At 34.2% G+C, this 24,749-nt stretch overlaps 1 protein-coding gene across 1 annotated transcript; it reads right to left on the minus strand.

The window, feature by feature from the left end:
* Positions 1-14,963: 14,963 nt before the first annotated feature.
* LOC132029872 (L-gulonolactone oxidase 3) lies at positions 14,964-22,892 on the minus strand. Its single transcript, XM_059419262.1, has 3 exons — positions 22,087-22,892; positions 16,160-16,415; positions 14,964-15,904 (listed from the first exon to the last, which is right to left on the minus strand). The coding sequence occupies exons 1-3, from the start codon at positions 22,786-22,788 to the stop codon at positions 15,045-15,047; spliced, it is 1,818 nt and encodes a 605-aa protein (XP_059275245.1). The 5' UTR covers positions 22,789-22,892; the 3' UTR covers positions 14,964-15,044.
* Between the last annotated feature and the right edge of the window lie 1,857 nt (positions 22,893-24,749).

A 24,749-nucleotide genomic window follows, 5' to 3' on the forward strand; every position in this document is an offset into this window, starting at 1 on the left:
AATTCTTACATTTTATTTAACAAATAGGAAAAGTGATGTTAAACCTTTGAAATATAGACAGAAAAGATGAAAATTAGTTTATCCTCCCAGCCGGATTATCTGAAACAGCCGGATTATCTGAAACCGTGACAGAAACAACTTTTTGAAAAATATTGTGGAAACTAATTTCACGGTAGCATCCAAATCCCGAGCCAAAACCAAGAGATGTAGTATTATCTGGCTTGGGACAGATTCAAAATATGGATAGTTCCTTCAAATAAAAGAAAAGAGATGGAAAAACATTCATATATATATATAGAAGGAAATTCATGATGACAACCAAAAGGCAAAATGCACAAGTTAGTACTCCTCACTTTGGTATCAAGCAAACTTGTTCTTCTTAGAAGGGGAGAGATGAAGCAAAACAAATGAGGATTTAGAGGTGAGTGAAATGGTCTGATTTCGGCTCTATTTGTAGTCAAGTAGACAAGTAATGCATGTGCCTATCTCCATCACTTATTTACTTATTTTCTTCTCTCTTTGAACAAATCCACATGGCCAATTAATGAAATTCTTTTGAAAAGGTCATCCTATGTACTGCTGCTGTATGTTAGAGATTGATGTTTTTGGCAATGAAATCATGAACTGTTTATCCTACAAGGACCGTTCTATGTAATGCTACTAGTATTAATATACAAATAACTTCTTTTGCATTAAAAAAAAAAAATACTTGTTTAGTAGAAACTTATACTACTCAACCACAGAATTCAACCTCTTCATATCGTCAATCAAAAATTCACATCTTGAATTATCACTGATGACCTCTTCTATTAACAGGCAATAAGTACATGCTACATCACAAGTGATGTATGTTATTAAATCTAAAATTCAATATTCCTTTATTGAAATTGAAGAATTGTCTGAACATATGCTATGCTTTAAATGAATTTTTTTGACAAAAATCTGCATAATGAGTGCTTATTTTCACCTCATTGCATTTTCAGATTGGCCAGAGGAAACTTATGGCCTGACTGCCTTAATAGACGTAGGCATTTTAAATTAATCATTAATAAATGAAGTAAGGATTAAGTGGTATATTTTTTACGTATTTTAAATTAATCATTATTTTTTAATTAATCTCTAATACGTAGTATTAGTTATTTAATCTTTTACCCAGAAATTATACAAAGGATTGAATCCTAAACTAAGGATTTTCAATTTCTAATTAGCAAATAAATAAATTAACAATTAAAGATATAAAGATTAATAATTAACAAATCAAAAAATTAACAATTAGCTAGCAAACAATTAGCATATAATTATTAAATAAAGCGAGAAACTAACTAATCAAATAATTAACAAATAAACAATTGGCTTAACAAAAACTAAAAAAATAATTAGCTAGTCTAACAATTGAAATAACTAAACTAACAATTACCAAATACTAAATAAGCAACTAATAAACAATTAACAAATTAACAACAACTAAACAAAAAAAAAATTTAAAAAAAATGAAAAAACGCAGTGAAAACGTTTTTGCGCTAAAAAAAGTGCGTAATTTTTTATTTTTTTTCCATATTCACACAATAGTAATGCTGAGGTTAATAAATTAACAATTAACAACAAATGAAGAAAAAAAAATTTAAATGAAAAACGGGCTGAAAACAGCCCTTTTACGCACAAAAAAAGTGCGTAAAAGTATTTTTTTCGTCCACATCATAATGCTTAGGTTAATAATGTAATAGAAAAATCGTAGTGAAATACCTAGATTGAAGATTTGATTTTGAGTTTTTGAATTGAATTATACGCTGCTTTATTGCGAAGAAACTTATTCCTAGACTTCAATATACCACTTTTGGGTTGGAAATCGACAAGAAAACGATGTTTTTGATCGCGTGGGACCTCGGAAAGGGACCTTCAATGGCTGATTTTCGTTTTATTTTTCGAATTCGGGGGGACCAGTGGGGAAGACGACGGGCCCGATATATTTGGCTCTTTTACGCACATATTCTGTGCGCAAAAGGAAGTTTGGTGTAAAACTACACTTTGGTCGCTACGTACGCACGTAATACGTACGTGAAGTCTATTTACGTTCTTTTTTTTTTTTTAAATGGGTTATTTTGGTTCCAAAAATTTATTTTGGGGTTACAAAAGTCTTGGGCTCCACTTTAGGACATGCCACAGTATTCTCTGTCCTGTGGTCAAACCAAAGGTTACCCAACACCAAAAAAAGCTAAAAATTATATTACCGTGATTTTTTATAACTTGAAATAAAAATACGTATTTAGCTATAATATTGCATTTTAAATAATTTATTATGAGAAAAAGATTCCTAATTTGTTGCATAATTTTAAATGTGTGGCAAAAATTTATAATTAGCTATGAATTTCTCTTAGCAACAACTTTTTGATGTTTCGGTAATTATTGCCACGATAATTAGTAATTGTAGCAAAAATAAGGAATTTAGCATTGTCAATTTGATTTTTGTGGCTAAGAAATGTTACGATATTATAATAATAAAGTTTGCGGGTACTCTTAGGTACCTACAAAATTTTGAAGTTCATATCTAAACCTGTTAACCGGTTACAACCGGACCGGACCGGTAACCGATTAAAGGTTAAAAAATCGGAACCGGTTAACCGGTTAAAAACCTGAAACCGGACCGGTCCGGTTCAAACATGTCCAAAACCTCTTCTTTTTTTTTTGTATAGTATATATATATTATAATATTTATTAGTATATTGTAGGTATATTTACATATGTTATATAAGTTTATATATTTACTGACTAACGGGCTAACGACAGTCGGCAATACGGCATATACGTGTATGTGTGTGTGTATATATATATATATATATATATATACTTATAACTTATATATTATAACTTAAGTTATTTATAGCTTAATTTTTTTCTAAGTTTATAAATTCGTATATTCGTGTGTGTGTGTGTGTATATATATATATGTTTAAGTTATATGTATACTATATATACTTATATATTATAACTTAAGTTATTTATAGCTTAATTTTTTTCTAAGTTTATAAATTCGTATTTTATAAATTAAGTATATTTATATTATAAGTATATTCTTAGTATATTTTAGTTATTTTTCAAGTATATAACTTTCTAGTTTTTAATTTAAGTAGATGTATATTATAAGTATATTCTTAGTATATTTTAGGTATATTCCTAACTTAATATAAGTAAAAATATGAACACAAGTAAATAGAAGAAAGCTCAATGAGCCATATATTTTATTCATTCTTGGATAACATTTATTTGCAAGTTGTAGTTTTTTTGAACTTGCAAATAATACATGAGTTGCAAAGAAATAGTAGAATAATAAAATCACCAATTCTCAATCATTTGATTAATTTCCCCCATATAATATTCGGCCATGGAGATATCTTCAAAGTCTTCCATTTGGTCCGGTCCACTTGCTATCAAATCTTCAATCTCTTCCTCTTCGCCTTCCTCACTTCTAAGTTTTGGTTGCGTCGCTCCGATCTAATCCAATCGTGAATGCACACTAGTACTTGCAAGCTAAAGCCGGATAATGAGTGTCTATAGTCTCCAATTTGTTGTCTTCCTTCGCTAAATGCACTCTCCGAAGCCACGGTTGATACTTGAACCGTAAGGATATCTCGAGCCATTCTTGAGAGTATCGGATGACTTGCCTTGTACTTCTTCCACTATGCTAAGACGTCCAATTCATCTAGTTCCTTGATATCCACATTTGGCTGCATCAAATAAAAGTTATATTCATCAAAGTTTGCATTACAAGAAGGAGTTGGATGTGAATGTAAAACTTTTAAATGCAACAAACCCGACAAGCCCTTTTTGCTACTTTGAGAAGTAGTAGGGCGTGGAGCAACCGGTGTAGCATGTTCTTCCAAATTAGAATAATGAGTAAAACTTTTCTAAACTCGGCATCAATAGCGAGTTCAGCTAAAGATGGTTGAACTCCCTCTTCAATTTCTAAAAATGTATAAATCTGACCAACCAATGCTCTAGTATAAGACACTTTTAAACAAGGATTTAAAAGAGAACCCAATATAAATAAAGTTAGGATGGGGAAAAAATACTTCTCAAATTTTGTTGTCATATCAAAAATAGCCTCTTGATAACCGGGTTTATATTTATACTCTTGTAAAACTCTAGCTATTTCCGCTAAGTAAGCTAAAATTCCGGTTACCGTGGGATAGAATTGTTTAGAAAAAGCAAGAGTACGTTGCATTATAAAAATTTCTAAGAGTTTAACACATTCCTTAACATCTTCCCAATGCGTAAAATTTAACCAATCATCATTATTAATATTATATTTGTTGTGAACTTGTTGTATGGAAATCCTATACTCATATGCTTGTTGTAGCATAATGTAAGTGTAGTTCCACCTAGTCTCAATTTCTATTTGAATTTTTCTAGGTCTAAGGTTATTTTCCACACAACAATTCTTAAAATCTCTAAGTCTTCCCCTATTAGCATTACAAAAAAGAAACGCAACCGCATCTCTAACTTTTTGAATAGAATCGTCAAAGCATACAAGACCATCTTTAACAATTAAGTTTAAAATGTGACAACTTCATCTCACATGAAAAATATTTTTTAGCGGAGGGTTTAATTCTCTTTTTAAAAGACCAATCGCCTTTGTATTATTAGAAGCATTATCTAAAGCAATACAAAGTGTTTTTCTATAAATGTTAAAAAATCTCATAATAGTAGACATTGAATCCGCTAAAAAATTTCCATCGTGACAACCTTTCCCTTCATCATATAAAAAAGCTATAATTCTTTTTTGCATAACCCAATTATCATCAACCCAATGACATATAATAGCAAAAAAAATCTAACTTGTTAAGACTAAGACCCAAATCAGCGGTAAGAGAAACATTACAATTTAAAGAATTAAATACATGGCGCAAATAAAATATATATTTTTTATACAAATCTATAACATCCGCTCTACAAATACTTCTAGGAATACCCTCAAATAACGGATTATAACAATGTTGAATGTAAGTAACAAACCCCAAACCCGAAGGAAAGGAAAATGGTAAACAATCATAAGCTACCATTTTAGCTATTTCTACACGCTCTTTTTTCTTGTCATACATAAAATTTTTACCGGTTCGTGGGTCTATCGTCATTTGAATACCCCCACATTTGAACCCACTGCTCTCCCCAAACATCCATATGTTTCTTTCTCATATGACCATTTAGTGTACCCGTTCCACCATCTCCTTTAGTTCCATGCCTAAAAGCAAATACTTGTTTACATATGTTACATTTAAGCGTTTGGCTTTCCTTATCCTTAGTCATAAAATTCCAAATTTTAGCGGTTGGCTTACGAGTTCTAGGCGGTTTATCTTGTGTATGTGATTGTGCAGGACCCGTATCTCCTATGGGATTTTCGAGGGCTTGTGTTTCATCATCATTAAAAGTGTCGGTATAATGTTGTTGCATTGCCTCATGACCTAAAAGTGGATTATTTCCACCAACATCAATACCTAAATTAGGTGTTTCTTCCACAAATGTCTCATTAAGCCCACTTTAACAATACACTACTAGTCGCCTCGTCTAAATCTAACCGCCATTATTAAATAGAAATAATTTAAATCACACTCAAATAAATCACAAGAAAATAAATTGTAATAAATTAAATTGATAGAATTAAATTGCGTAAATTAAATTGCTAAAAATAAAGATAGAGTTGGAACGAAAGTACCAAATTGCCGGACTAATTTTCAACAAAGTGAAGGCGGCTAGAATTGCAAATCCACCAAAGCTACTTCAGATTGTTGCAAAATCACCAACTCCACCAACAATATTATAATTGCAAAATTAATAATTGAAACTATAATAAGACTTTATAATATTTATTTGAGAGAAATTTAAAGTGGCTAATTGTTGCAAAGTAACTATAATTGAGAGATTGAGATTTGAGAGAAAGAGAAGAGTGAATTGGTGTGGATTAAAATGAAAATGGAGAGGGGTTTATATAGGGGTAGGGGATGGGTTAAAGTGTTTAAAAAAAAAGTTTGGGAGGGGGGGCAAAATATGGGTTTGGGACCGTTTGGCAACGACCATTTTTGCAAATGGACCGTTGGCCAACGGTCCAAATTAGCAGCCCAATGGCTACAATTAAAAAAAAAAAAATTATTCGACCGGTTTAACCGGTCCGGTTCCGGTTTTACCGGTTCCAGTTCCAAAAAAATAGAAACCGGACCGGTAGTTAATATACGGTTAACCGGAACCGGTTGAACCATTTTACCGGTCCGGTTACCGGTTTAAACCGGTTAACCCGAACCGATTGACGGGTTTATTTTTGATCGAAGAGAAAACGATGTTTTTGATCACGTGGGACTTCGGAAAGGGACCTTTAATGGCTGATTTTTGTTTTATTTTTCAAATTCGGGGGGACCAGTGGGGAACACGACGGGCCCGATATATTTGGCTCTTTTACGCACATATTCTGTGCGTAAAAGGAAGTTTGGTGTAAAACTACACTTTGGTCCTTTTACGCACATAATCTGTGCAAGAAGCCTATTTACGTTCTTTTTTTTTTTAATGGGTTATTTTGGGGTTACAAAAGTCTTGGGCTCCACTTCAGGACATGCCACAGTATTCTCTGTCCTGTGGTCAAACCAAAAGTTACCCAAAACCAAAAAAAGCTAAAAATTATATTACCGTGATTTTTTATAACTTGAAATAAAAATACGTATTTAGCTATAATATTCCATTTTAAATAATTTATTATGAGAAAAAGATTCCTAATTTGTTGCATAATTTTAAATGTGTGGCAAAAATTTATAATTAGCTATGAATTTCTCTTAGCAACAACTTTTTGATGTTTCGGTAATTATTGCCACGATAATTAGTAATTGTAGCAAAAATAAGGAATTTAGCATTGTCAATTTGATTTTTCTGACTAAGAAATGTTACGATATTATAATAATAAAGTTTGCGGGTACTCTTAGGTACCTACAAAATTTTGATGTTCATATCCATAACTGCAAGTACGTGTTTGCATATAAATAGTGTTCTAGGGTGTTGTTCCCAGTTATGGATATGTAACATCAAAATTTTGTAGGTACCCAATAGCTCATTGATGTTGATAGAATGGTCTTAACATTAATTATGGAAATGTGGTCATTCTTGCCCGATCTTCCCCGTACGAGCTAAATATGATTATGTTTGTAGTAGTTCTCTCAAACAAAGAATGATATTGTACTTATTTAATACGGAAAAGGGCTAAATATACCCCTGTACTATAAGAAAAAGGTCAAATATCTTTCAACATTATATTTTGGGTCTAAATATCTTTCTTTATTATCTTTAAGACAAAATATCACTCCACCGTTAAAGTTATCCTTGGACATCCTATCCTACGTGGCATGATATTTAATGAAATAGATGCCACGTGGCATTACTGCCTCGTCACCCCTAACCCATTTTATTCCTCCTATCTTCCACCACTAAAATTTTCATCCCTAGTAAGGGTATATGAAAAATCCGAGGTGACGCTTAAGGAATAATGGTTGTGGACCATTAGCAGTTTTGCATCATTAGCAACCAACCACCTGAAAACACTATTGAACCGCTACTGCTTCACAATTCTCAGCCACCTCTCAACCGGATCCGTCGACTCATGCAATCAAAAGTCCACTTAAGTTACCTATTTTAATAGTGTCGTCACATATTCAATAAAATAACGGAACAATGAATTATAATTTAATATACCCTGAAAATCATTATGTATATTAATCATTATTCAACATATACATGGTTAAAGAATTAGGTACCACGTATATTCAAATAATATAATATAACAGACCAGTAGTATATTACTATTTAATACTAGGCAGAATGGATAAAAAAATTCTAGAGCTCTAACTACATGGTTATAATAGAGGAAATGGTGGTGGAGGGTGAAAATTTTAGTGGTGAAAGATGGGAGAAATAAAATGGGTTAGGGGTGATGAGGTGGCAATGCCACGTGGCATCCACCTCATCAAATATCATTGCCACGTAGGATAGGATACCCAAAGTGGACAACTTTAACGGTGGAGGGGTATATTTATGCCCAAAGTATGACGATAAGGGTATATTTCGACCCAAAGTATAACGAGGGGTATATTTGGCCCTTTTCCAATAGTACAGGGGTATATTTGGCCCTTTTCCGTATTTAGAACTCCTAAGTTAAGCGTGTTTGGGCGAGAGTATTAATAGGATGGGTGACCCCATGAGAAGTCCTTGCGTTGCATCCCTCCTTTTGTCGCTTATTTATGTCTATTTAAATTATATTTTACTTTAAAAAAAGGGAAAAGGGTCAAAAATATTCCTCTACTTTGAGAAAATGACTAAAAATATCCTCCGTTACAAATTTGGGTCAAAAGTATCCCTCCCGTCATTAAAGTTTTCAAATATACCCTTGTCCTGACGGAAATCCCCCAAGATAATCCGATTTCATTTTTTAAAACCTCCTCCATCATTTAAACCCGACCCAACTAAATAATAACCCATACGATCCCTTTATTCCCCCAATTCTCTCAAACTCGTGCAAAAAACAATTCATAAATCCCTCCGATCCCACAGAAGGTTGTCCAAAAACAAAAAAGCCAAATTCAATAAATCTATAGTGCACAAGTGCAAGGAGTCGCAGCTGCTGCTCATTTTTTGAACTATGAAGAGAGTACAAAGAAATGATCATAGTATAACTTTCAAACGTCAAGAGAGTACAAATCTGATTTTGCACAAAGGTGGTAGACCCAAACTACTGGAAACTATTATATTGGAAAGTTTAAAGCTCCGCCTTCCCGACTTATCAGATGGACACCATGTCCAACTATGAAGAGACACTGTTAAATTCATTAACAGTAGTTGGCTGCCTTTCATGTACTATCATTCACCACAACACAATAGTCAGAACTGAAATGTAAATCAAAGAGTCCACAACCTAAATGACACAAAATGTGATGAAAGGTACCAAAATATCCCAGTAAAAAAAAAGTGACCGAAGTACCCTTTGCGCACTAAAATAGTGTGCAATAGGACTAAATTGTAATTTTGCAGTTTAGTCCTATTGCGCACTAATTTAGTGCGCAATATGGTAGTATTTTTTTTTCCACTCAATTTTAAAGCTCTCAAATTCACGTTTTGTTCATACTTTGACCTAAGATTAATCATGTTTCAAAACTCCGAAATATTAATATTTTATATAGAACTTGATATCTTTTTTTGCGGACAATAATGTCGGCTCATTACATCAAGTTTACCTAAACGTTTGGATCGTCATTTTAGGGGTTGTAAAGTGCCCCGAAGTAAGTTTTGTTTGTTTGAATCTTGTTATCTTTAGGTTTAAGGCTTTTATTTTATAAGGTTTTGTTTTAAGTGTTTTTTTTTCTTGAAGGCATTACTTTTTTTCGAATGTACAAATAAAACTATTATATTCAAAAACAATTCATCCAATACGAGAGGTTAAAAATAATTGATTGCAATAACCAAATAATACATCATTATTTACAATAACCAGATATTTAAAACAATACATCAAGTCCGAGAGGCTCTTCTACCACGAGACGTACTTGCACCACTACGGCCTCGTAGGCTACACAAATGCTTATCATGGCCAAACTCCTTACACGTAGAGCACCTGCGAGAGTATGTCCTATCATTGACATCCATTTGATTGTGAATTCGAGTTCGTGCGTTAACACGAATTTTACGGATATACTCCTTGTTAGCAACCATTGAAAATGGCTCGTTTGACGATAAGCTTGATCACTAAGTGGGTAGAAGTGGCTGGCATATGCTTTAGCGTAACTTTTGACGCTGTGTTCCGATGCCACATAACTTGATACCGTTTTTCCCATTGACTCGAAACACTTGACGGCATGAGAACATGACATGTGGTATGTTTACCACTTACTACAACTATACGTTCTCGTGCCCTCATAAACGGTATGTATGTTTCCTCCCCTACCCTCGTAATAACCCGTTCTGACTTCATACACACGTTCAGCCATGCTATACTCGGTCATCTTGTGCAGCTAACATTTTTTCCTGTGATGCTCTATCATTTTTTAAGGTTTTGGCATCTATCTCCCACCCTCTGCTAATATGGCTCTGGCTTGCTTTGTTCTTGTCACAAACCACTCCACAACTTGCATGAAAGTCATTCTTACCATTGCAGTAACGGGTAGTTCCCGAGCAGATTTTAGCAAACTATTGAATGACTCCGAGCTGTTTGTTGTAAGTATCCCCTATCTCCTGCCTTCATCAGCATGTAATATCCATTTTTCAACTTCGATTTTCTTCAACCAAGTATATGCTTCTGGACTTATTGCCTTGATCGTCTCCATCCTCACAAGCCATTTTTTTTTGTTGATACTCCATCGCAGTCGCCCACATCAATTTGTTGAGTATGCCGTTTCCAAACTTTATTTGAAAATTTGCCCTGATATGCCTTAAACAATAGCGATGGTAAGCAAAAGGAGGCTGTCACCCCTCCAAAGTAGACATGCAGTGCATTATGCCTTGATGTCGATCAGATAGCACGTATATGCCCATATGTACGATCCTTAATAATATGCTGTCTCAAATGTGTCAAAAACATCCCCCATGTCTCGTTGCTCTCGTTAGCGGCAATTGCTAAAGCAAGAGGGAATATCGACCCATTGGCATCCATTACTACTGCAATCAATAGCTTGATGTCGTATACACCATATACATGCATGCCATCCATGGATATGACTGGCCGGCAGTGAGCAAAACTATCAATACATGATTTGAATGCCCAAAACACATAGTTGAAAATATTACCAGCTAGAAGCCTCAACTCTACAACAGTTCCAGCATTGAATTTTTGTAGAGCTGTTGTATACCTCGGCAACGTCTTGAAAGATCCCTCCCAATTTCCATAAATCATCTCAAACGCACGCCTACACCTAAGATATCCCTTTCTCTTGCTTAATGTTTTTTTATATACTATCTTAACGTTTCTAATGCAATATCACAAGTGTGACGTTTGTGGAATTTTGTGATAACCCACATATCATCGAGCTTAACAATTTCCCGAAGCATCCACAGCCTTGATACTGTCGTCTACAAACTAGTCCCCATATTTTTCTGGTTGAATCATCAACCCTATACTCCCGAATTTCCTTGTAACAATAAATTTTAACTGCCCTTTGCAATGCCTTTTTTGGTTCGAACACCATCCCTTTTTCAAGGTAGCAATCATCTTTTATAAGATCGGCCGGTTCTTTCCACATTTTTTGACGACATTGATCATCTTCTCTGGTGAAGACAAAGGCATCAGCACGACCTTGAAGATTGTCTAGATATGGAATATTGTCAGAATGCCACTGCATTAGGCTGTCAGGAGTTGGACTTTCTGGCAGCGGACTTTGCATCAATTCTATTAAATTTGCTTGTTGCCTACCAGATTGAACATCGACCTCTTTGTCATCATCATCATCATCATCATCGGTTACTTCTGCATTATTCGATTCGCTATCACTTGATGATGTCTCACAATAATTTAGACAATCATCACCATCTAAGAAAGACCTCTTCCTAGACGAAAAGTAACATATTTTAAGTACCAACATCAAATATATATGGATTATTTAACATCAAGGTGATGAACCTACCGATATTGATCTATATTGACATGGTTTGGAGAAAGATCATCTCCACCGAACTGAGTGGATTGCCCAAAATCAACATTTGGTTCCACTGGTGAGTTTGGTGAATAATTTTCAGCTCCACCGAACTAAGAGTTTTGCCCAATATTACTCATATCAGGTGTATAACCCCTACAAAGATACCAAAAATGGTTTTTTACCAATAAATAAAATAAAGACATGCTACTAAACAGAATAATAATTTTAAAATGGATATTTACTAATTTTCAGTGTAAGTTTGATTAAATTGCTGGCTTAGAGTTTCCAGCGGCACTTGACCACTCAAAATGTGTCCATAAGAACTAAAGTCCCCATAAGTGTTATCATGAGTAGGCTGGACTTGAGGGACTTCTTAAGGTATCTTTTCTATATACATTTCAAGAACATAAATGGCGACTAAATCCCTATATTCTTCAGGCGCCCTCAAATAATCCCTCAAAGAGTTCATCATTAATATTCGACACATGATAAAGCACTAAGCCTTGTGAAACGCTATGTGGATATCTACCAATTACAGATAATCCATATTCTGTGGGATCAGTATTCATTTTTTTGTGTAGGTAAGTGACTAATGTTTCGTAATTTAAGGTTGTTGGAAACTTTACATGGGCTTTTGGTTTGATACTATAACGAACGGTATTATTGTCATCAAGTATATCTCCATCCCAGAATAGAGAAACCTTAACAGTTGAAGATGGAGAAGACATTTTTTCTCTGAAGTTTGGTTTTTTTCAAGAACTTAAAAGACTTAAAGTTATGAAATGGATGAGTTTTTACCTCATCCAACATTCATATTAAATAGGCAAAATATGAGCGCAAAAGTGAACATTTAAGAAACGTGGGAAACCTATTGCGCTTGAAAATACTGCAAGAATACTTTTGCGCATGCAAATGTTGCGCAATAGGATAAGATTTCTAAAATAATGGAGCATTATATTGTCACATCAAGCATAGTGTGTCATAAAAAGCGGACAAGCATAGTGTGTCATCTATGGCTCATATATTGCACATTTAAATGTTGCGCAATACAAGTTAGTGTCATAAAAAGCGGACAAGCATAGTGTGTCATCTATGGCTCATATATTGCACATTTAAATGTTGCGCAATACAAGTTAGTGTCATAAAAAGCGGACAAATAATGCAGCATTGTGTTGTCCCATCAAGCATAGTATTTCATAAAAAGCGGTCAAATAATGTAGCATTGTGTTGTCACATCAAGCATAGTGTGTCATTTATGGCTCAGATATTGCGCATTTAAATATTGCGCAATACAAGTTAGTGTCATAAAAAGCGGACAAATAATGCAGCATGGTGTTGTCACTTCAAGCATAGTGTGTCATTAAAAGCGGTCAAATAATGGAGCATTGTGTTGTCACATCAAGCATAGTGTGTCATAAAAAGCGGTCAAGCATAGTGTGTCATCTATGGCTCATATATTGCGCATTCAAATAAAGTTTAGAAATGGCACACTTAACAAATTGATGTGGGCGGCTGCGATGAAGCATCAACAAAAAAAATGGCTTGTGAGGATGGAGACGATCAAGGTAGTGAGTCCAGAAGCATATACTTAGTTGAAGAAAATCGAAGTTGAAAAATGGACATTACATGCTGATGAAGGCAAGAGATGGGCAAACAGCTCGGAGTCATTCAATGGTTTGCTAAAATCTGCTCGAGGACTACCCGTTACTGCAACGGTAAGAATGACTTTCATGCAAGCCGTGGAACAGTTTGTGACAAGAACAAAGCAAGCCAGAGCCATATTAGCAGAGGGTGGGAGATGGATGCCAAAACCTTCAAAAATGATGAAGTATCACAGGAAAAAATGTGAGCTGCACAAGATAACGGAGTATATCCTGGCTGAACGTGTGTATGAAGTCAGAACAGGTTATTACGAGGGTAGGGGAGGAAACTTACATACTGTTTATGAGGGCACGAGAAAATGTAGTTGTGGTAAGTGGAAAACATACCACATGCCGTGTTCTCATGCCTTCAAGTGTTTCGAGTCAATGGGAAAAACGGTATCAAGTTATGTGGCATCGGAATACAGCGTCAAAAGTTACGCTAAAGCATATGCCGACCACTTCTACCCACTTGGTGATCAAGTTTATTGGCCAAACGAGCCATTTTCAATGGTTGCTAACAAGGAGTATATCCGTAAAATTCGGGTTAACGCACGAACTCGGATTCACAATCAAATGGATGTCAATGATAGGACATACTCTCGCAGGTGCTCTACGTGTAAGGAGTTTGGCCATGATAAGCGTTTGTGTAGCCTACGAGGCCGTGATGGTGCAAGTACGTCTCATAGTAGAAGAGTCTCTCGTATTTGATGTATTGTTTTAAATATTTTGTTATTGTAAATAATGATGTATTATTTGGTTATTGCAATGAATTATTTTGAACCTCTCGTATTGGATGAATTATTTTTTAATATAATATTTTTATTTGTACATTTAAAAAAAAAAATGTAATGCCTTGACTAAAAAATAAAACACTTAAAACAAAACCTTATAAAATATAAGACTTAAACCTAAAGATAACAAGATTCAAACAAACAAAACTTACTTCGGAGCACTTTATAACCCCGAAAACGATGATCCAAACATTTAGGTAAACTGATGTAATGAGCCAACATTATTGTCCGCAAAAAAAGATATCAAGTTCTATATAAAATATTAATATTTCGGAGTTTTGAAACATGACTAATCTTTGGTCAAAATATGAAGAAAAAAAACGTGAATTTGAGAGCTTTAAAATTATGTGGAAAAAATATAACATCTATTGCACACTAATTTAGTGCGCAAAGGGTAGTTTTGTTACTTTTTTTTTTTAATGGATTATTTTGCCCGAACTCACTTTTTGGGTCATTTAAGTTGCGGACTCCATCATTGATGGAGCTGGTCAATGTCTGGTAAGAGACGGATGAGACAGTAGAGGAAAAAGACAATAGTAGGAGCCTGTACTTCAATATGGAATGCAACCATGTGAGGAATCGAGATTTAGAAGAAAAAGATGATTAAGATCTTATTTTTTCACAAAAAGCTATAGATTGGCAGAAATACATGGATAATCCCTTAAATTTGTCAATAAATTTTACTTGGATATCCGAATTACAATCTATTTCAATTAAGTATTTGAACACATGATAAAGTGTACCGTCTATTTGACATTTTCGGCTCAATGTTCGAAAAAGTTTTTGCGCGTATTCTTAATCACCTATTACGTTGATAAGTTAATCACTTAAATTATCTTTAATTATACACATTAATCTCAATAAGGCGTAAAACCATAGGCTTGTTCCAATTCCAGTGCCACATTTTATTGTTTTTGTTTTTCTGGAATTAGAATTTTGCATCAAGACAAAGCAGAGGTACATTATATCTGGACATTTCCAGTGGATAAAATATTTATTCCCCTTGTTGAAGTTGATGAAAATCTACACACACGTGCTTCTTGATAAACTAGCCCTGCCTTGCAAAAGTAACCTTTTGATGGACTACAATGCCTATCTTCAGAACAAATACACAACCCTTCTAATGCACATCCATCACCCTTTAAACCTTCTTGTTTTCCAAACAATATTTCATCAGACCATTCACTAGAAAATATATTCTTAGGATCCAATTCATTCTTGGCAGCAACAAACTTGTTAAATTTTGGATACTTCTTTTGTGCATCAAGAAATGCTACATTCCTATTCTTAGCCCAATGTGGCTTAGCCCCATACTTAACAAATGCCATTTGCTCAATTTCCTCCCAAATATCTTGGTTTAATCGCGGGGTTAAGGCATCACTAGCGCGATAATAGTTAAAATCAATGACCACTGAATCTTCTCCTTGGCCTAAATATGCCTCTGAGGCCTTGATAAAACGAAAGAGAAATCCGTTATAAATGTCAACCCCACACATGCTTTCTGGCTTGGCCAAATCACGTAATTTTTTTACGTCACGTATGAAATCTCCGAAGTTTGAATGTGGGAATATGGCTGTGGATTCATAGAAGAAGAGTCCATTGATTCTTGGATCCCAAGCACATGTACTGGTGATGTCTAGTGGGGATGAGTATAAACATGAACCTGAAGTTTGCATTTTCCCTTGATGGCCCACTACTGGATATCCAGTGAAGATTAATTTGTTGTTCTTCAATCCATTTGCTATCAATTTCTTATATGCCACGAAAGAACTCGCCATTATGCATTTTCCACCCACGTTTCTCGCATTTTCATACCCCTTTTCTGTAAATTAAAAAGGTATTTCCGTAACTAAGTATACGTAATTACTGGAAGACAAATTAAAATTACAAGTAAAAAACTTCAGATATGTTTAATTTCATGAAAGGTTATGTATTTGATTTAAACTATAAGGGGAGCAAGAGGGTTCATTATTGAATCACGTCACATAAGTGTTTAAGCAACTTACTCTAAGAATAATGTGGGAAATTAAATGCTACCAAAATAATTTCATAAAAGTGAAAGATGTGATAACAATACCTGTGGCTCGAACAGATTTGGACAGCAGAATAGGATTGGATTGAAATCCAAGAAAATCATTGACGCCATCGCCAGATGTGTTTAAAGGGACTCTATTATCATATCTATACACAGCAATATGTCTAGAAGGGTACCATTGAATGTCACCAAATTCATTCTTCCTTGCATGTTCCATAAATTCATCTTCTATATGACTATCATTTGTGAAATTGAATCTTATACTTCTCTTGAATGCTGGCTCCAATTGAAATGTCACCTATTATAAGATCAAAGAAGATGTTCTTCATTGCAATTAACGAAAAGGAGATGTACTCTTTATACACACAGCTACTAGATGATCAGGTAGAGACAGTATTAGGATATACAATAAACCATGTGTTCGGTCATACTATTGTTATAAATTAATTATTTATCTATTTATTCAATCCAATAAAGCTTTACATTGAATTGAGAAGTTATTCGTTGTGTCATTTTACTTAGCATATAGCAGATGATATAATGTATAGAGTTTTAGCATATACAAAAAATAATTAAATTATCAGTTCTTATAAGTTATAAAGTTTAAGTTCACACTTTAAGAGGAAAACCAGACACGCTATTAAAAGCATTTTTCATCTTTCTCAAATACCACAAAAAGTAGAAAAAGAGCTTAAATGACAAAAAAAACACTTAAAATAAGCTAATCCAAACATCCTCTAAATGGAGCAAGTAGAGATAAGTGATTTTATACGCACTACATAAAATAAATTCTCGAGTCCATTAAATGTATTTATACTCTTAATCTTTATATAATTATTGTAAGCAATGTATATTGTTTGATGTTTTGATTTATCAAAAAGTGAAATTCTTTTCTGGATAAATATTATGTCTGATAAGTTGGACGATGCCAATATGCATTTACAAAACAATAATTAGTTGACAGGATTCTCGATATAGAGATTGATGAATCCATTTATAAAGTAAAAAGGGTGAAAAATATCCCTCTACTTTGGGAAAAGAGCTAAAAATATCCTCTATTACAAATCTGGGTCGAAAATACCCCTTCCGTCATTAAAGTTTTCAAATATACCCCTGTCTTAACCGAAATTCCAAAAATAACCCGATTTCATTTTTAAACCCAACCCAACTAAATAAAAAACCCATATGGGTTACCCGCTCCTGTGCCTAGTGGCTCTAGATGTAGGACTCGGGAACAAGTTGGTCGCATATGGGTTTTTTATGTAGTTGGGTCGGGTTTAAATGAAGCGGGTTTAAAAATGAAATCGGGTTATTTTGGGGGATTTGGGAATTTCTGTTAAGATAGGGGTATATTTGAAAATTTTAATGACCGGAGGAGTATTTTTTACCAATTTTGTAACGGGGGTATTTTTAACCACTTTCCCAAAATAGAGGAGCATTTTTTACCCTTTTCCCTTTTATAAGTTTCCACGCGTATATCCAGCCGATTGATTTTGAGGCTCAGTGCTGTCCTACTAGAGCACAAAAATACTACTATGCTACTTTAGTTATTAGGCAAATCAATCAACATGAGGAGAACAACTATAAATTGTAGTACATGACTGGATATTTTTGGGTAAAGTTTGGACAACTTGTTATTCCCAGCTGTACTGCACTTCCTGGGATATATAGAGAAGCTGCAATGTTTATTTCTTGAAACTCGACCTTTTTGGAGCTATCAGAAGTACAAGTTAGGTATGGCCAACTCACAAAAGGCACTTAAACCGGTAATTAGCTTACCAGGTCGCACTGGTCCATATTTTACTTGTTGAATTCTAAATATACAAGTAGGTCTAGGCCTTAACTCCTCACCACAATGGTGTGGGTTGCAATTAAAAAGAATTAGAAACCTAAAGAAAGTTAAAATTTTCAAATAAACTAAAAGGAAAAAAGTATTACTCTACATATAACGAAACAAGAGCAGTGTTAAGAATAGCGAAAGAAAAAAGAAAAAGATATTGGAGAGCCCTTCTGCTAATCCAAGATATCGTTAACTTAAACTTGGAGGATCCAACTAAAGAAGAAGAAGTTTTGAAAGAGAAGGAAGATTTTAGATAGGAAAATTTGGTTATGCTAGAAACCTAAAACCTTTCTTGAATTGGCTTGTTTACAAATGCACAAGAATATCCCTGTTTATCTTGTCTGAGGAATGGTTAAGACCACTAAAAATCTCTATTTTTTTGAAAAATTTTTAGTGGCTATTTCCCATTGAATGTCTGTGGGATAAATCTAAATAGTAGTGTTTTCACACGACAAAATCATGAAGTTTCCCAGCGTTTCAATGAGAATATATTTCTCACCATGCGTTTTCCCAGTGAGCTGATTCGGTTGGAAAATCACGTTTTATAACACAAATTTTTCACTGAATATCGGTGGAAAAAACCTCTATTTCTAGTAGTAACATTTCGGAGAGAATCTAGTTAACCTAATCTCCATAACGCAACTTTCTAAAAGCAATATTTAGGAACTTTTATAGTTTAAAAAAATCAACTTAATTTATTGTTTCGCAAGGAGTAGTTATTATTCGATTAAACAAGTTCGATTATAAATCCCCAGATTTATACAAATGTTTAGTAACTAATCGAACAGCTTGAAAATGTCAAATGTCATTCTCACGGATGAGGCTCCAATCCAGTGCTAGATCTGTCCAGTTCCTCCAGTCTCACACTAAATGAATTACACGTGTCTCTTTAATTTTTTGGAGGACCAAATTTATTTCATTAACCAAATAACATTAACTATGGTTATCAACAGTTCTCTCTCCTCTGTCTTCCCTTTCCCTATCAGCAAAGAAACCCGTCTCTTGCTTAAAAAACTCTCTGGAAACAGAGCAAGTAGATTCAAAATCTAGTTCTATAAACCAAATAATTTTAAAAAAAAATTCTCCGACTCTGGAAACTTTATCATGTCTGAACAAAATTTTCAAAAAAGCAAGACTGAAACGAAGTGAAAAGCCCCTATTGAAGATTACAGTTATAAATGCAATAAGAGAAAAAGGAACCCAAGAAATCAAATAGAGAATTTTATATATGAAATAAATTGAATTCTACATCCAAGTGGAATCTCCAGGTCCTTTAGTTGACCTGTATATTTGTATAGAAACCCCAAGTTGAATTTCTTATCTTCTGAAGAAGACAACAAAGCTGTGTCAATCACCATTTCCCCAAAATCAAGCTTCAAAGTAGTCTCATTGTTCGGATTGTTGAAATTTTATAACCCAAGTGCATCCTTTGAGATCATCTAAATTTCTTGCTTTCTCACTTCCGCCATTCTCCGTTCTCATTGCAAATAACAACCCTCTTTATCCCAATTTGGAATTAACAGATCTCTAAATTAACCTCCCCATTTTACCCGATTGGAATTGATGGAAATGGATGCAAAGCTTAGGGAGACATAGGTACTTGGAAGAAGGGAAAAGATGATGAATGTACTCAACTTTGGATTATTGTGAAATCCACTGTTTCTTCTTGTTATAGCTTTTGGTTTTAGTTAATAACAGGATTTTCTTTGCAAAAAAAAAAAAAAAAATTGTAGATTCCATGGTGTTGTGGTTCAGCGAGTAAAATGGTGACTGTGGATAAGGGAGAAAATGGCCAGCGTAGTAAGAGAGAGAATGCTTGACCATGGTTAAAATTATTTAGTTAAATAAATTAATCTGGTCCATTAAAACTTTTAGGGGACAGATGTAAGCAATATAAGGACCAACTGGAGGAACTGGACAGATCTAGCACTGGAAGGGAGCCTCATCACATTCTCACTGGCCAGATCATCTTCCAATTCTTCAGCCAAAATAGAAAAAAGAAGTGTCTTTCTTTATTTTTTATTCTTTTATCTGTTTTGGTAAATTCCAGGAAAGTCTTGAGTCAATGTCATGATGAATACTCCTTAATGAAGATAAATTTTCAAACAAAGATATCCCTGGCATTTGGACTAATTTTTTTAGGATGACGATAGTAATGATTTTATGGCAAGCAAAACAGACATTTTATGAGATCCATAAAGGATAAAAACGAAACGAATTAGCTCATCCTCACACTCGCAGGGGGAAGAATCATGATGTGATGTGCCAATTACTTACATGTAATCGTAAGCTATTTCATTAATTCTCTGATGAAACCATTCTTAAAAAGGTGAATTACGAAAATCCAAAGAAACCAACGTAATTAATTTTATTGAATAAAAAAAAAATCTGGATATATAAAGAAAGAAGAAACTTCTAGACAGTTTTTATAATATATTACATGCAACTATCCATAAAAAGTGGAACTTCTAAGATTAGAAATAAGACAAATTAGAGAAAAGACATCATTTGACCCTTGAACTTAACATGAAAATTCAGTTCGCCAACTAAACTTAACTTGTATTTATTTACCCCCCTTAACAACTTTCATCTTAATTAAATACAACCTGAAATGCTGATGTGGCAAAAAAAAAAATTAAGAGAGTGAAAAATATAAAAAGGTGGGCCCGCTGATATATATATACATTATTATATAATTAAAAAATAAATAAAAATAATATATAATTAAAAAATAAAATCAAAATGCACCCCCCACCCCCACCCGCTCCTCTCCACCCCACCCCACAGCCCCGGCCCTCTTCTTCACCAAACAACCCCGCCCCCATCACCATCTTCTTCTTCACAGTCCCCCACCCCCACCCCACAGCCCCGCCCCTACCACCTTCTTCTTCTTCACAGCCCTCCACCCACGCCACAGCCCCTCCTCCACCACCTTCGTCTTCTTCACAACCCCCACCCCACGCCACAGCCCCGCCCCCACCACCTTCCTCCTCCTTTTTTTTCTTCACAAATTCCTCTCTCTCTATATTCTCATCATTCTTTTCTTATCATTTTCACCATTTTTTGGTTTCTTGATTTTGATTTTTGTTTTCTTTCAAAAATAAAGTTATGGAATAATGATTATGGAAGAAATGGGGTTGCTAATAATAATAATAATAGCCAACAATAACAACCAAAATAACCAATTTTGACGAATTTGAGAAGGAATGGGATGAAATTTGATGGGGTGATGATGGTGGTGGTAGTGGGTGTGGGTTAAAGATGTGGGTGTTGTTCTTATGAGTGGTTATGGTAGGATGAGGAGAAAGAAGAAGAAAGAGAAAAATAAAAGAAAAATAAAAAAATGAACGGTTGGTAATTTTTGACATGGCAATGACGTGATGAGGATGACGAACTGAGCTATGTTCAATCATGGCGGCATCGGCGGCAGTACTGCGGCGGATGCGGCGGCGGCAGCGGAGGTGTGGCGGCAGCGGGGGGGTTGAGGAGAAAGAAGAAGAAAGAGAAAAGGGGGAAAGAAGAAGAAAGAGAAAAAATAATAAAAGAAAAATAAAAAATGAAGGGTTAGTCATTTTTGACATGGCAATGACGTGGCAACGATGTGGCAATGACGTGGCGCGAGTGTAATATACTTCCCATTGTGAGAGTGGTATTATTTTTTCAGGGTGGTAAATAATTAAAATGAAAATTGTTAAGGGGGGTAAATAAATACAAGTTAAGTTTAGTCGTTAAACTGAGTTTTCGTGCCAAGTTCAAGGGTCAAATGATGTCTTTTCTCGACAACTTACTTACTAATATAGTATGATAAAATATATACATGCATGTGAAAAGATTATTTATACAATTTTTTTTTTTAATTTAACCATCCAAATTCGAAGTTCACTGCCTCAATTAATTTCAGATTCCAGTGGGATAAGCTCACTGAGTGATTAATCGCTCTTTACCTAAAAGTATTTCATTCACTAGGCTCGAAGCCAAAATAGGAGGAAGGGATAAAGAAAATCTTTTGTTGAGGGTAAAGACTAAATATTTTATGATCCGACGAGTTGTCCCCCGTAACTAATTAATTTTATTGTGTAAAACAAGGAAACAAAAATTAGGATATAAAGAAAGAAAAAAAAAGTCTTACCTTAGAAATGATTCCAAGCAATCCAAGAGAAACTTTAGCAGCATTGAAAAGTGGATCGTGTGGTGTCAATTTGATTATTTTAGCATAACCTTCAAATTCATTAGCTGGTACAATGAGACTTAGACCAATAACATGATCATGAACTGCTCCTCCTTTGCCCCACCATGAACTACCGTGAGCACCCGTACTTATTACTCCAGCAACAGTCACTCCTTCCCAATATGTAGCAGCCACCAAACTGAACCCTGCCTTTTCGATCGTATCGATAAGTTTTCGTAGTCCCACTCCACCATCAGCAGTGACCGTAAGTTCTTCCATGTTAATATCGATGTTCGAGTCATATTTTTCAGTGCTAATGAAAACAAATTCTTTTGAGTTACCAGGGCATGCTAGTTTAGGAATTGTGTGTGAAAATCTTGTGACAATTTTGACTTTAAGGTTGTTTTTATTTGCATTGGCTAATGCGTCACGAAGTTCTTCTTCGGTTGTGGGATAGACAATTTTTGGGGCGTGACATGTTTGTCTATCACCCCAAACACCGTAGGAATTGGAAAGTTGGCAATTTGATGTTGAGTTAATGTTGTTGCATTTGATAGGGTTTGGTGGTGGCATAGAAGAAGAGATGGTTAAAAGCGTGGCTATTGAAATCCATAGAAGGACAATGTGGTGGCCATGGCAGAGCCATAAAAGAATATCGGCCATTATTTGAAATCTTAGGTTGTAATTAATGATGGAGGGGTGTATACAAGGATGAATGTTGCTTCAAAGGGAAGTCTAGGTGGGGTTGGGACATATGGCCATTGAGTGCAGCATTTTAGGCCTTTTACGTAAAGTCCAAACAAAGAAAGACATATGCGACCTATATAAACAGTGTTCCCCATTTTAATTTGTGTGTCTTAATTATCTATTTAGTTCTTTTAAAAAAGAATGTCTATTTCTTTTTTCAGGCAACACTTTAATTCTAACTTTTCATATGATATGTTTAAAATCATAAGGTTAAAGAATATTTTGGTACATATTTTCAGTGGCGAATTTATAGCTAAAATTTGGGACACGTGAACTCATGATCTTTCCGTAAAACTAGGTATTTTATGTATATATTTTCTAAAAGTGGTATAATATTATCTTCTGGAACCCATGCTATAAGAAAGCTAAATGGTGCACTTGGTTGAATGTTGAGCTATTTAATTACCTACAGGACTAGGAATCAATTCCCACTTTATACATTTTTTTCTTCTTTTCTTTTTAATCGTGCACACATGTTCTAAAAATGCTAGAGTCGCTTATGTATATTCGTACTACATATCTTTAGTATAAGATCAAAAAATTCAAAAATCTAATTTACTTTCTTAAACTTTGTACCAAATCAAAACAAGACAAATAAATTGAAATGGAGGGAGTAGTAAATATTATGGATTTTTTTTAACTTATATACTTTGATATTTAAAGAATCTGAAACTTGTTTTAATAGTTGCTTGTTGATATATTTTGACTTAAGCTGACTTTATAAATGAGTTCCACACGTTACTTTATAAATGAGTTTCACACGTTAGTGTACAAAAAAAAAAAAAATACATACATAAACAAATGAAGACATGCATTTGAGTGTGGAGATGCTCATCAGTTTTGACTTTTTGTCTAATATTTCCTATGTTTTGGTGCTTTTCCTAGCGCATGTGTAATTTGGAGTTCGGAAATAAAATGACCCAATAAAAGAAGGGTTGAACCAAAATACTCCAAAAAGAAAAAGTGTGACAAAAGTACCTACTGCGTTAAAGGACTTAACCGTAATGATGCGGTTAAGTCCTTTAACGCAGTATTTTACTGCGTTAAAAGAGCTCTTTTTGTCTTTTTTTTTTTTTTTTTTGGTTAAACTCCTCTTTCTTTTACATGTTCTCACTTTTTTTACGTACATTAGTCATAGATTAGTCATGCTTCGAGACTCCGAAACTTGAATATTTTATATAGAACTCTACTTATTTTTGTGCGATTAATAAGGTAGGCTCAATATATCAAGTTTAAGCAAAACTTCGGATTGTCATTTTAGTGGTTGAAAGTGCTCGAAGTCCATTTTTGTTTGAAGACTTGTTATCATTAGCTTTAAGTTATTTATGTTTTAGGGTTTAGATTTCAGCATGTTATTTTTTAGTCAAAATTGCATCATTCATATCAATCTCAAAATAATTAAATTGCATCATTCATAACAATATGAAAATGCTTAAACTTGTTCATTCATACCAAACCCAAACTTGTTAAAATACAATCATCAAGGAAAGAAAAAACTTAAAATACGTTCATCAATTCATGCCCTTGAGTTGATGTAAATTAAACATACTAATATTCTTCAAATTAACAACATCATCATAAATTAAACATATAACTAAAATCACAATATTCTTAATCATCATCAGAATTGAAGTCTTCAATATCGTCCTCAGATAAATATCTTGTGTTTCTTAAGACAGATCTTCTTTCTGTAGATGTTAGTTCCCTACCTGATATGATTCTCATTGACTCGAGTGCATTTATAGAGCCTATGATTCATAGTGGAGCTCAATTTAGAGTCTATGATCTTCATTGGAGCTTATTCACCAAATTTGGAGTGTTTCAAAGGGCCTCAAGTGTGTAAATCCACACTACACACTTGATGAGGATTAATGATG

Source organism: Lycium ferocissimum, chromosome 9, assembly GCF_029784015.1.
Source record: "Lycium ferocissimum isolate CSIRO_LF1 chromosome 9, AGI_CSIRO_Lferr_CH_V1, whole genome shotgun sequence".
NCBI classification, from domain to species: domain Eukaryota; kingdom Viridiplantae; phylum Streptophyta; class Magnoliopsida; order Solanales; family Solanaceae; genus Lycium; species Lycium ferocissimum.